This window comes from Symphalangus syndactylus, chromosome 3, assembly GCF_028878055.3.
Source record: "Symphalangus syndactylus isolate Jambi chromosome 3, NHGRI_mSymSyn1-v2.1_pri, whole genome shotgun sequence".
NCBI classification, from domain to species: domain Eukaryota; kingdom Metazoa; phylum Chordata; class Mammalia; order Primates; family Hylobatidae; genus Symphalangus; species Symphalangus syndactylus.
Window position 1 is genome coordinate 34,124,502 of NC_072425.2, and position 12,683 is coordinate 34,137,184.

General features: G+C 35.5%; 1 protein-coding gene across 13 annotated transcripts in view; it reads left to right on the plus strand.

Annotated features, from left to right (window-relative positions):
* LPAR1 (lysophosphatidic acid receptor 1) overlaps nucleotides 1-3,821 on the plus strand; it is a 174,189-nt gene extending 170,368 nt beyond the window's left edge. For all 13 annotated transcript variants that reach the window (XM_055271524.2, XM_063636129.1, XM_055271520.1 and 10 more), the window contains one exon: nucleotides 1,363-3,821. In XM_055271524.2, the coding sequence (XP_055127499.1) occupies nucleotides 1,363-1,664 (302 nt within the window). In that variant the 3' untranslated portion in view covers nucleotides 1,665-3,821. The remainder of the gene's footprint in view (nucleotides 1-1,362) is intronic.
* Nucleotides 3,822-12,683: the final 8,862 nt, after the last annotated feature.

The following is a 12,683-nucleotide window of genomic DNA, read 5'->3' on the forward strand; positions in this document are numbered from 1 at the left end:
AATCTGAAGATGCAAATGCCCTTCTGGGATTGCCCCTACTTCCGCTCTGCCTGATTACACATATGTAGCCTGCCTGATGACACATATGGGGCCCGTTAGGTGAGGTGTAATGGGACACAATGGTGCCCACCACTGTTAGCTCATGTTCTTTCAGTAGAATATCCCCAGCAGAGTCTGGAGTAACACAGTGGTAGGATTTAATGCGATTTTACGACCTCCATTTTCCTGGGATCCAAATGAGTGATTTCAGAAACTAAATGAAATGGAATTAAGCATATCATCTATATTTTCATTCCTCTTAACAGTTATAGTAAAATTGTAATGATCCAGAATAATTGGGGGAAGAAAGAGAACAAAGTTGATCTAAATTAGTAAAACATCTGAAACAGTAAATTTGGTTTAAAATATTTAATGTTATCATTTTCAAGATGTAGAAATGTAATATTTTCTAGAGCTTGAACTGTGGAGGCAGCCTCTAAGAGCAGAAACTCTGGGATTTTTCTGCTTTCCAGTACTGTGGCCTTGAGCCAGTTATATAAACTTTCTGGGTCTCAGTTCCTTCATCTGTACAATGGGGATATTAGTTTCTATGTCATATGGCTACTGTGAAAATTCAATGAGTTATTACTGGTAAAGCATATAGAACAGCACTATGTAGACAGTTGTTGAATAAAAATAAAACATAGATCTTATCACTGAAAATCACAATTTCCAAACAGGCCCATGCTACTCAGCAGGTAATAATTATTATTGTTATTGTAGATACAGATTGAGTGATTATTTCCTTAACACTCGTTTAATCCATACAACAAACCTTATGAGGAGTAAATATAATCATCTGCATTTTTCAGATGGGAAAATTAAGGAAAGAAAGTAGTTTACCTAAGTTCACCCAGTTTATTACATGTCAAACAAGGATTTGGGCCCAGACAACCTGAATCCAGAAACTATGCTTTAATTAAACATTAAAGGACACTTATCATTCGTGCTTATCTTTTGCCTGAAAATAACACTGCTATTAAAAACCATGTTGTTATGTGAGGTGAAGTGTTTCCTGAATGCAGTTTTTCATATCTCAATTGCTTATCAAACTCTTTGTGTTTTGCTCAAAATAATAATCATCAATGTCTCATAATTACTTGATTTTAGTAACGTCCGAAATAAAATTTTAAGTTGACTATCGTTAAATTTTTTCTGATTATCTCAGGAAATGAATATTTCGTTTGTGACAATGATTGGTGGCTTCCAACTTCAGTATTTTTATATTGAACTGAAATCATTTCACTTTATGGTCGCATGTTTTATAATATTTTTTCATTCTCTTTTTAAAAATCCTCCTGATCCCTATCCTTGTCCTTGTAGGGGCCTTTATCATCTGCTGGACTCCTGGATTGGTTTTGTTACTTCTAGACGTGTGCTGTCCACAGTGCGATGTGCTGGCCTATGAGAAATTCTTCCTTCTCCTTGCTGAATTCAACTCTGCCATGAACCCCATCATTTACTCCTACCGCGACAAAGAAATGAGCGCCACCTTTAGGCAGATCCTCTGCTGCCAGCGCAGTGAGAACCCCACCGGCCCCACAGAAGGCTCAGACCGCTCGGCTTCCTCCCTCAACCACACCATCTTGGCTGGAGTTCACAGCAATGACCACTCTGTGGTTTAGAACGGAAACTGAGATGAGGAACCAGCCGTCCTCTCTTGGAAGATAAACAGCCTCCCCCTACCCAATTGCCAGGGCCAGGTGGGGTGTGAGAGAGGAGAAAAGTCAACTCATGTACTTAAACACTAACCAGTGACAGTATTTGTTCCTAGACCCCACAAGACTTGATATATATTGAAAATTAGCTTATGTGACAACCCTCATCTTGATCCCCATCCCTTCTGAAAGTAGGAAGTGGAGCTCTTAAAATGGAATTCAAGAACAGACTCTGGAGTGTCCATTTAGACTACACTAACTAGACTTTTAAAAGATTTTGTGTGGTTTGGTGCAAGTCAGAATAAATTCTGACTAGTTGAGTCCACAACTTCATTTATATACAGGCTTCCCTTTTTTATTTTTAAAGGATACATTTCACTTAATAAACATGTTTATGCCTATCAGCATGTTTGTGATGGATGAGACTATGGACTGTTTTTAAACTACCATAATTCCATTTTTTCCCTTACATAGGAAAACTGTAAGTTGGAATTACCTTTTGTTTAGAAAGCATGCATGTAATGTATGTATGCAGTATGCCTTACTTAAAAAGATTAAAAGGATACTAATGTTAAATCTAGGAAATAGAACCTAGACTTCAAAGCCAGTATTTGTTTAGGTTATGAAGCAAACAATGCTCTAATCACAATATTAACTGTTTAATTAAAATGTTGTAACAAGTATAAAACAGGGAAATGTAAGTTTATTACCAAAGTGATATGTATTCTAAAAAAGTAATAGAAGATGAAGCACTGTAATATTGTTCCTACATATTTAAAATACCCAAGTACATTATAATTACCAGTATATCGGAGGAAAATTTTCGTAGTCTTTGTAAAATAATATACTCATCATAGAAAACTTGAAAAATGCAGAAATGCGTAAAAAAGCAAAAATGATTACTGATAATATCACAACCCGGAAGTAACCACCTTTAAAAAGCAACCCTCATGTATGCCTATATGTGTATTGTATACTTTTTTTTACATAATTGGAGTCATACTGTAAACAGTTTTATAAGTAGATCTTTTTCATTGCAAAATTGCCACATTTTCTTATGGCATTAAAAATTTTACAAAAACATAATTTTAATGGCTATATTATATTCCATTTAATGGATGCAACTCAGTTTATTTAACCATTCCCATGTTGTTAACTATTTAGGTTATTTCTAATTTTCATTATTATAAAGTTGCAGAAATTTTGTGTACATAAAACTTTGTCCATATAATTGATTATTAGGACATATTCCCATGAAGGATTTTTTTTTTTAAAAAATGTGAAATGTTATCTTGTACTTACACCTTTCATAAAAAGGGATTTCCTGCTTTTGTACTGCCTGGGTGGCAGTTGTGAGGAAAAGCCAGTCAAATGACCTTTTTACAAAAGAAATGCAGTGGTCACTTTACTTGAGAGTGACTTTTTAATATAACAAGATCAACTAGAAGAATTCAACTGTCTCAAGAATCAAGGTACCCCAATATATCTCGCAACTCCAAACTTTGTTTGAGGGACTCGTTATCCAGCTCTTGGTAGCCACACCTGCAATGTAAAATTGAAGAAAATGCAAAGAAACCGAATGTGCCGAGTAAATAAAGGATTGTCATATCAATTAGTGTGGGTCCATCTGTAGCAAATGGGTTGAGTGTGTCAGTATGTGGTTGGTTACTGTGTATTCGCCAGGAATCACCTCGATAGACTGCCGCCCTATTAGGTGATACCTGTTTAATATGTTGTCCAGGTAGACTAGTAGTTGCATCAGTTTGCTGTAACAAGTAACAAGTAAAGTAACACAGTCGTGAAGCAGGTCAGGGGAGGTCAGGAGGATGTCTGAGAGAAAGAAGTCCAGGAGATGAATGGCTATCTAGGAAGGAGGACGTCAGTGCACGGTTAGTGTTTGAGCAGAGGGCAGACTTGTAAAGTACCCGTAGTGAAAAGAATGTGGGGACCCAGTTAGCAGAAAGGTGTTTGCACATATTTCATACAAAATACAGAGTATTTTATATTGGAAGTGAAAGAAATGAACTTGGACTTTTACACATGTGCATATTTTTCTGGAGGCTATATGGATTATTTCAAATGAAAAGCATACTAATTGGACTTTAATAAATCATTTTCAATCAGCGTTTGGTAATGTGTGGTTCTGGTCAGTGCTATTTCTCTTGTTCGAGAGTCTTCCAGCTTGCATTGCATGGGTGTTTTTCCCACTGTGACCTCCTTTATTTCTCTGTTACAAGGGCTGCTTAGCCCTGAGGTGGAGCAACCGTGTGCTCCCCCAGCCCACAACTGCTTTTTTTCCATCTGAGTAATAAATCTTGTCAATGTCTGGGAGATGGTAGTTTATTTCCATGAGAGGAGACAATTTATTAAGATGGTACTTTACCTCAACAGGATAACTGTTAGAGTGAGTTTCTTTTTGAAAGACTCTGATTTTACAAAAAATTTTGACAACTTTATGAAACACTCTCACTAGTTTATAAAGTCATGGTGGTATTTCTACTTACAGGTTTAACAACCAACAAGTTAAAGTTATATACGTATCTTCCAATGATATAACCATTATAACATTTTCAGCAGATCACTAAGGTGTTGGAAAAAGATACAATATTTATTCAAGTGAATGTCTCAACGAGGATTTGGAAGAGAATTCTGAACTTTAATTTTAGGTGGATCTAAGATTGTTAGAAATCAAATATCTTTGAACTGGTCTTTACAAATTAGCCACCCCTCACATATTCCTCTTTTTAAATTAGTGAAACCATAATTTTCAAGACCTAAAACTGCAACTAACATACAATTAATGAATCTTATCAGCCTTCCTTTTCTCCTTCCCAGTTAGCTATTGTTTTAGGTTCCACTGTTCATTTTCCAGTTTATTCTAGAATTCTCTCAACTTCTGAAATATTATATACTGCTTCTAGCTCCTTCCCTTAAAACCCAGAGTGTGCACTCATGCTAGGTAAAAACTGTAGAAACACCTGTTTTATCACATCCCTTCACTATAACAAAGTAAACAGAACATTTTAGTGAAAAGAGCTTTTGAAACAAAGTGCTAATTGCTTCATACCAACTGAGCTTCACCTGATTCCAAACCCCATAAGAATTAGGGATTATTTGTGGGTTTAGAATGGGTGGTTTGTGAATGAGGTTGGACTCTGCATGATAGAAGAGATGTATGTAACTAGGAGCCAGGATGTGTTGTTAATCTTCCTAAGCAAGGGCTGTTCATGTTCTAGCATTCACCTGCATCTTGTGTAGTCTACACAGCAAATTCTCTGATTCTTCCCTTAATGTTATAAAGCTCATATTCATAGACTATTAGCAAATTATTAAATTATAAACTTAAATCATAAATTATTAGCAAATAGTCTATGAATATGAGCTTTATAACTGTGAATATGAACTTTAATGATGTGACATGTGATGACCATTTGAAAATATGCTGGATTTGCAAACTAAGGCACATCAGTCGAATCCACTTATTTTTCTATGACCTATCAGCTGAGAACAGGTTTTACATTTTTAAATGGTTGGGAAAATATTTTGTGACACGTGAAAATTATAAGAAATCCAAATGTCAATGTCCATAAATAAAGTTTTATTGGAATACAGCCATCATTATTAGTTTATTAATTCCCTATGACGCTTTTGTACCACTAAATACTAGCTCAGAGTGGAGTAGTTGCAACAGAGACTATAATGGCCCTCAGAGTCTAAGATATTAACTCCCTGGCCCTTTATTGAAAAAGTTTTCCAATCCTTGATTTAGAAGATTCCATTTTCAATCATGCTATCCTCATTTGACTATGGATGTCCATTAGAAGAGGAAGAAGGAGAAATTGGGCACAACATTCCTTAATCTAGCTCTAGCCTGCAGAGAGAATTCTCAACCCAATTTTTTATGCTAAAGATAACTTGCATTTTGGAACTTATGGAAAAGCTAACCAAATTTACAGATCTTTGTGAATAAATTGCCAACATGATGCCTCATCAGCCCTGAAGGAAAATAAAACGGATGGTGGAAGGTAGGGAGAGGAACTATCTTTGAAAGGATAATTTAGAATGCTGTGTCTTAGAATGAGAACTGTCCTGTCAAAGCCACTTACCTTGAGCCTGAGTTGCACAGAGGTGTACCCCTGTCAAGCTCTTGAACTTGCACTCACTCTGGTAATCAGTTCACATCAAAACTTTCTTATGTAATTCCTACAGATAAGGACATTCTCTTTCATAACCTCAATGTAATTATTAAAGTCAAATTAACATTGATACAGAAACTATCATTTAATTCCCTGATTCCATTCAACCTTCATCAATTTGTCCAATAATGTCCATTATAGCAAAATAACCTAGTCCAGGCTGGCTGGCTGGCTGTATTATCTCTCTTTGAGTCTTCTTAAATCTTCAGCAGTCTCTTAGTTTTTCTTGACCTTCATGACTTTGTCACTTAAAGATCACAGGTCATTTTTTAGAATGTCTCTCAACTTGGCTTGTCGGACATTTTAAATTGTATTTATGTCATTTATCTTTGACAAAACAAGAGAGAAATGCTGCTGTGTTTCTTCTGCCCACATCCCATCAAGCAGCACATCAGGTTGATTTGTCCTATTACGTACTTTGATTATGTAGTTAAGGTGATGTCTACTAGGTTTGTCCACTATGAAGAAAACAGATACCCGTTGCACACATACCCTCAATCATTTTTTTCCTTTGTAATAAGCACCCTGTAGAGAGGTAATTGGGACGATGTGAGTATCCTGTTCCTCATCAAATTTTAATGTCTAGTTTTAGCATCCATTGATATTTCTTGGATGAATTAATCTTTATTCTGATAGTTGCCAAATGATGAATTTCTAATTCTCTTTTCAAAACGTATTAGCATTCTTCTGTGAGAAACTTTTTCTCTCCTTTATTCATTCATTTATACCCATATGAACTCATGGGTTCCCGTTTTGTTTAATTGCTTATACTGTTGCTGTCGCTTTCCAGTGAAATCTTTCCTTTTGAGATAATTGTAGATTCACATGCAGTTCTAAGACATAATATGGACTGATTCCGTATATCTTTTACCTGGTTTCTCCCAGTGGCCAATAGCTCACAAAATCATAGCATAGCATTACAACAGGATGTTGACATTGATATAATCAAGGCATAGAACAGTTTGATCCACAAAGATTCCTCATGTTGCAATTTATAGCTTCATCCAACTCCCTTACCCCCATTCTGACTCCTAGCATTCACTAATCTAGTCCTTATTTCTTCAATTACATTTAATAATTTTCTCATGCTAAAATTCATAAGACTTCTCTGTAACAATGGGTGTGGTGCTGATACTTCCCTAGAGTCAACAGACAGGGAGAGAGAGTCTCTATACACATGAACTATAGAATATAGACTATATATAGTCCAGAGAGAAGCCATGCAAACAAATATTTCAAGGAATACAGAAATGAGTAAAGTAGAAAGTGGAAGTCTCCCCTACAGTTTGGAAGTTAGACTACAGATAATCTGTTGCACACATTACCTGATAAACAGACATTCACAAAGTGATTTGACTTTTTTTTTTTTTTGAGACGGAGTCTTGCTCTGTTGCCCAGACTGGAGTGCAGTGGCGCGATCTCCTGCTCGCTGCAAGCTCCATCTCCCAGGTTCACACCATTCTCCTGCCTCAGCTTCCTGAGTAGCTGGGACTACAGGCGCCTGCCACCACACCCGGCTATATTTTTTGTATTTTTAGGAGAGACAGGGTTTCACTGTATTAGCCAGGATGGTCTCCATCTCCCGACCTCGTGATCCACCCAACTTGGCCTCCCAAAGTGCTGGAATTACAGGCATGAGCCACCACGCCTGGCTGTGATTTTACATTTTTGTTTGTTTTGTGGAACTCTCAACGTCTCTTTGGCATCAGGAAAGCCAGACTTCATTTTGTTTCATGTGCGACATTGTTTATAATTTGCATCTTTTAATTTGCATCTTTCATGAAAGGAATCTTTGTATTTTCTATTATGAAGAACATATAGAGCTAAGTAGTACTTAACACTTGTTTATGTAAATGAAATGTGTGAACTACAAGTAAAGGCATGCTTAATCAAGAAATGCTCTTTAATTCCACAATCCTGATAAAGGGTTTCCTTCATGTTTAAGAATATTACAGTTAAAATTAAGTTGGAATAATGTAAAAAAAAAAAGTTTAAATCCTTTGATGATATGTTCTACCAATGTGTCTGTGTTTTCTGAGTAGTCAACTTATTTTGCTATGCTTTGGGAAAATTTTTAATAGCACTACTGTGTTGCATGGGTAATGGGATTTGTAGCTCACAGAAAACATTCATATAATTTATATTTTGATCTTTGTGATAACTCTTATACATGAGGAAACAGTCTCAAAGAAAAAATTGGTGGTCTACTATTTGTTGTTTATAGCATTATTTGATGCCTAATTACATATTCTTTATATTGTAATCCATAATTCCTTATATATATTTATCTATTGTGGCTCCCCAAACAAATTATGAGTTCGTTGAGAAGAGGTATGATGTTTTATATATATTTTTAATCCCTCAAAGAATTTAGCACAGTAAAAGTAAGAGAAGAAAACATGATGTCATTAACAGGTGCATGAACTGTGCTGTGTGGTGTTCATATTATTGCAGGCATGTCTATATGCCAGGCTAGAAAACAAGTTATTAATATTTGAGAGTAAGATAATCTTGTGCTTTCCATTATCTTTTTATTATACCAATGACTGGAACAAAACTAGAAATATGGTGTCACTCAGCAGTTCTTAAGTGAAAATTTTATGACCATAATTAGATGTGATAGTTGATGTTATCACTATCTACCACTCATTCTTTAACTTATTCATCTACAAATATTTTTTCAGAGTCTTCTGTGTATCAGGCTCTTATGACATTGCTGTGAATGTGATAAGCAAGATCTTTAATAGAACTTAGTTGCAGCGAAGGAGAAGAAAATAAGTTCAAAATAAAAGTACAAATTATATTAAAAGTTATGAAGGAAACAATGGCATGACACAGAAATTAAAGGAAAATAAAACGGATGGTGGAAGGTAGGGAGAGGAACTATCTTTGAAAGGATAATTTAGAATGCTGTGTCTTAGAATGAGAACTGTCCTGTCAAAGCCACTCACCTTGAGCCTGAGTTGCACAGAGGTGTACCCCTGTCAAGCTCTTGAACTTGCACTCACTCTGGTAATCAGCTTACATCAAAACAACCTATTAGAAAAATTGGCATGCATCTAGCATATGCAGATAGGAATTTCAGACAAGATATGTAAATACTTAGTGAGAGAAAGCATGCCATTTGGGAAAGAAGGGCAGGTGTAGACTGTGAGGATGAGGCTTGAAAGGCAGGCTGGCGTGATGACTTGAGTGATTTTGGAAGTGATTTTATGCTTGAGAATTGTGGGAAATAAGCTAAAGGATTTAAGTTTAAAAAAAACCACACAATCTGGTTTACACTTCAGAATAAATTGGAGAAGAAAGACTGAAGGCAAAAGATAGGATCAGAGGCTGTCATATTAACTGAGACGAAAGAGGAAGGTGGCAATGGAGGTGCAGAGATGAATGGATTCAGGGGTGTTTGGGACACGGTGATTGTTTGGATAAAGATGTTTTCTCAAGTTGTGACCTCGAATACTGGATGGATGGGAATGTGATATGTTGAGATAAGGAACATAAAAGCAATTTTACAGAGAAAAGATAATGAGTAGAGCCTTCAAATAAGAATTTTGTGGTAGGAAGGTGGCTATGTGAAACCTGAAGCTCACGATATATCCCTGGACTGAAGACTTAGATTTTGGAGTCTGATTTTTTTCTGCTGTCATCTTGCCATATTCTTCCCCAAGAGGAGAAGCACACAGCCTCTGATCTGCTTGAATAAGAAGAAGGGAATGAGCTAAAACAAGGAGAAATAAAAAAAGCAGAACTTAATATCTGAATGTATTATCCAGAAACATGTGAAGCTGTTTCTTTTCAACAAAATAAGGTTATCTATGTACCATGTATTTGATTTTTAACTTGATAATACATTATAGATATCCATCCAAGGTTTAAGTATGTGTCTGCCTTGCTCTGCAATTGAAGTAGAGATTATTACAGGTCATCAATGTTTTGTTTACCCCTTCTTCCTGAACTGGAAAGCTACAACTCTGTTAGGCAGGTTTGTGCAACTAGTTATGTCCAGTGGGCTGTGAGTGGATGTGACATCTGTCATTTCTAGATTTGATGAACCAAAATACCCCATGCTACTTTTCAGATCTTTTTTCTCTCCCCCTCCACCTTCCAAAAGCCAAAAATAGGTGGCAGAATAAGAGAGTGAAACCCCCATCAGCTTGAGTGACTATGTAGAGCTAACTCCCTGATGTCTCATGTTGAATGGACAGCATTATCAAGTCTGAAAGGAAAATAAAATCTCACTATGAAAATCACTATGCCAAAAGGGAAAAATTCAGCCGAAATCTAAGTCATGCAAGAAACTGCTTTTCCTTTTGTCCCTAAGCACATGGCTGCAGATAAAAGGCCAGATATCTCCACAGGTAGCTACTCTATGTTCACCTTATCTTATGTAATGTGCTGATTTACTGAGCACCAGACAAATACATAATTGACTTTTCCCCCACCTGCTCCTTTTCTCGTGCAACACGTGGATTCAGTAATGTGACCATATCTTCTGTCTTTCCCCTCCAAACTGCGTTTCCCCTTTAAATACTGAAGCCTTTTTCTCTTTGGAGAAAGGCACACAGGACAGACTGTTTTTGTGATTTCTGTGTTCCTTTCTTCAGGGGATGTCCTTAATGTCGACAAAATAAACTTCTAAATTGATTGAGAATTGTCTCCGATAATTTCTGATTTACACAAGAAATAAGCACGTGCTCTGTTTTCAGTGAGATTTTGTCATTCATTTGTTACTGCAACGTAGCTTATCCCAACTGATAAATAGTATTCAGTCTTCATGAGCATTAAAATTGACTTTTGTCTTTTCCTGATTATAGGAAATGGACATTTAATTTTTTATGTTTTTGTAAAGCATACCAAAGTGCACTCCAAAAACACTGTACCAGTTTATAGTACCATAGTGTATGAGACTATCTTTTAACCCATCTCTTCACCAGTATTGGATACTATCAGTCTTTTAAGTTTCTTTAATTAAAAGAGTTTGGCCAAAAGACCCCAAAAGACTTATAGGTTAAACAATACACTTCTAAATAACACATGGGTCAAAGAAGAAATCTCAATAGATTTAAAATTTGAACTAAATAAAAATAAAACATCAACATTTGTGGGATGCAATGAATGCAGTGCTTAGAGGGAAATTTGTAGCAGTACATTCATATACTAGAAAAGAAGAAAGATCTAAAATCAATAACATTCCTCCTTAGGGAACTTTTTTAAAAGAGCAAATTAAATCCAAAGTAAGCCAAAGAAAAATAATAAAAATCAGACAGAATCAATGAAATTGAAAATAGGAAGTCAATAGAGAAAAATCAATGGGACTAAAAGCTGGTTCTTTGAAAAGAGAGAAAATTAATAAACCTTTAGCCAAGCTAAGAAACAAAAGAGAAAGTCCCCAAATTACTAAGATCAGAAAAAGAAGAGGGGACATTACTACAGATCCCATGAATATTATAGGGATAATAAAGAAATACTATAAACAACAATTCTATGTCCACAAATTTGATAACCTAGATTAAATGGACCAAATCTTTGAAAGACATCTGCCAAAACTCACACAAGAAGAAAGATAATCTGAGTCAACCTATACCTATTAAATACATTAAATCAGTAATTAATAACCTTTTAAAACAGAAAGCACTGGACCCATGCGGGTCTACTAGCGAAAAATTCTGCCAAACATTTAAAGAAGAAATTATACCAATTCTCCATAATCTCTTCCAAAATACATAAACAGAGGAAATACTTCCTAACTCAATTCTATGAAGTTAGCATTACCCTATACCCAAACCAAAGATATTATTAAAATGAAAACAATATCTCTCATGAGCATTGATACAAAAATTCTCAACAGAATATTAGCAAATTGAGTCCAACAATGTATAAAAAGATACGCTATAACCAAGTGGATTTTAATTTGGGCATGCAAGGCAGATTTAACATTAAAAAATCAATGTAATCCATCACATCTAGGGGCTAAAGTAGGAAAATCACATGACTATATCAATAGATGAAGAAAACCATTTGACAAAATTTAATATTCATTCATGATAAAAACTTTCTAACTAGGGATAGAGAGGGAACGTCCTCAACTTGATAAAGAACATCTGCAGAAAACTTACAGCTTATATCATACTTAATGGTGAGAAACTAGAAGCTTTCCCACTAAGATAAGGAACAAGGCAAGGCTATCCTCTCTCACCATTCCTTTTCAACATCGTACTGGAAGTCTTATCTAATAAAATATGTTAAGAAAAGGAAATAAGTTTCAGAAAGGAAAAATAAAACTGACTTTAATGATTGCCTAAAAAGTCTGAAGAAACTGACAAACTCCTAGAACTAATAAGCTAATATAACTGTAACTGATAGGGAATAAAAAAGCCCAAAATACTGGCAACAACAAATGCTAGTGAAGATGTGGAACAATTGGAACTCTCATTCATTATTGATGGGAATGCAAAATGGTATAGCCACTTTGGAAGATAGTTGGCAGTTCCTTGCAAAACATACTCTTACCATATGACCCAGCAATACTACTCCTTGGTATCTATCTGACTGTGTTGAAAATTTATGTCCACACAAAAACCTGCATGGAATATTTAAAGCAACTTTATTCATAATTACTGAAACTTGGAAACAACCAACATGTCCTTCAGTAGGTGAATGGGTAAACTATGGCACATCCAGACCATGGAATGTTATTTAGCACTCAAAATAAATGAGCTATCAAGCCATATAAAAACATGGAGAAAATTTAAGTGTAGATTACTAAATAGAAGAAGCCAAATTGAAAAGT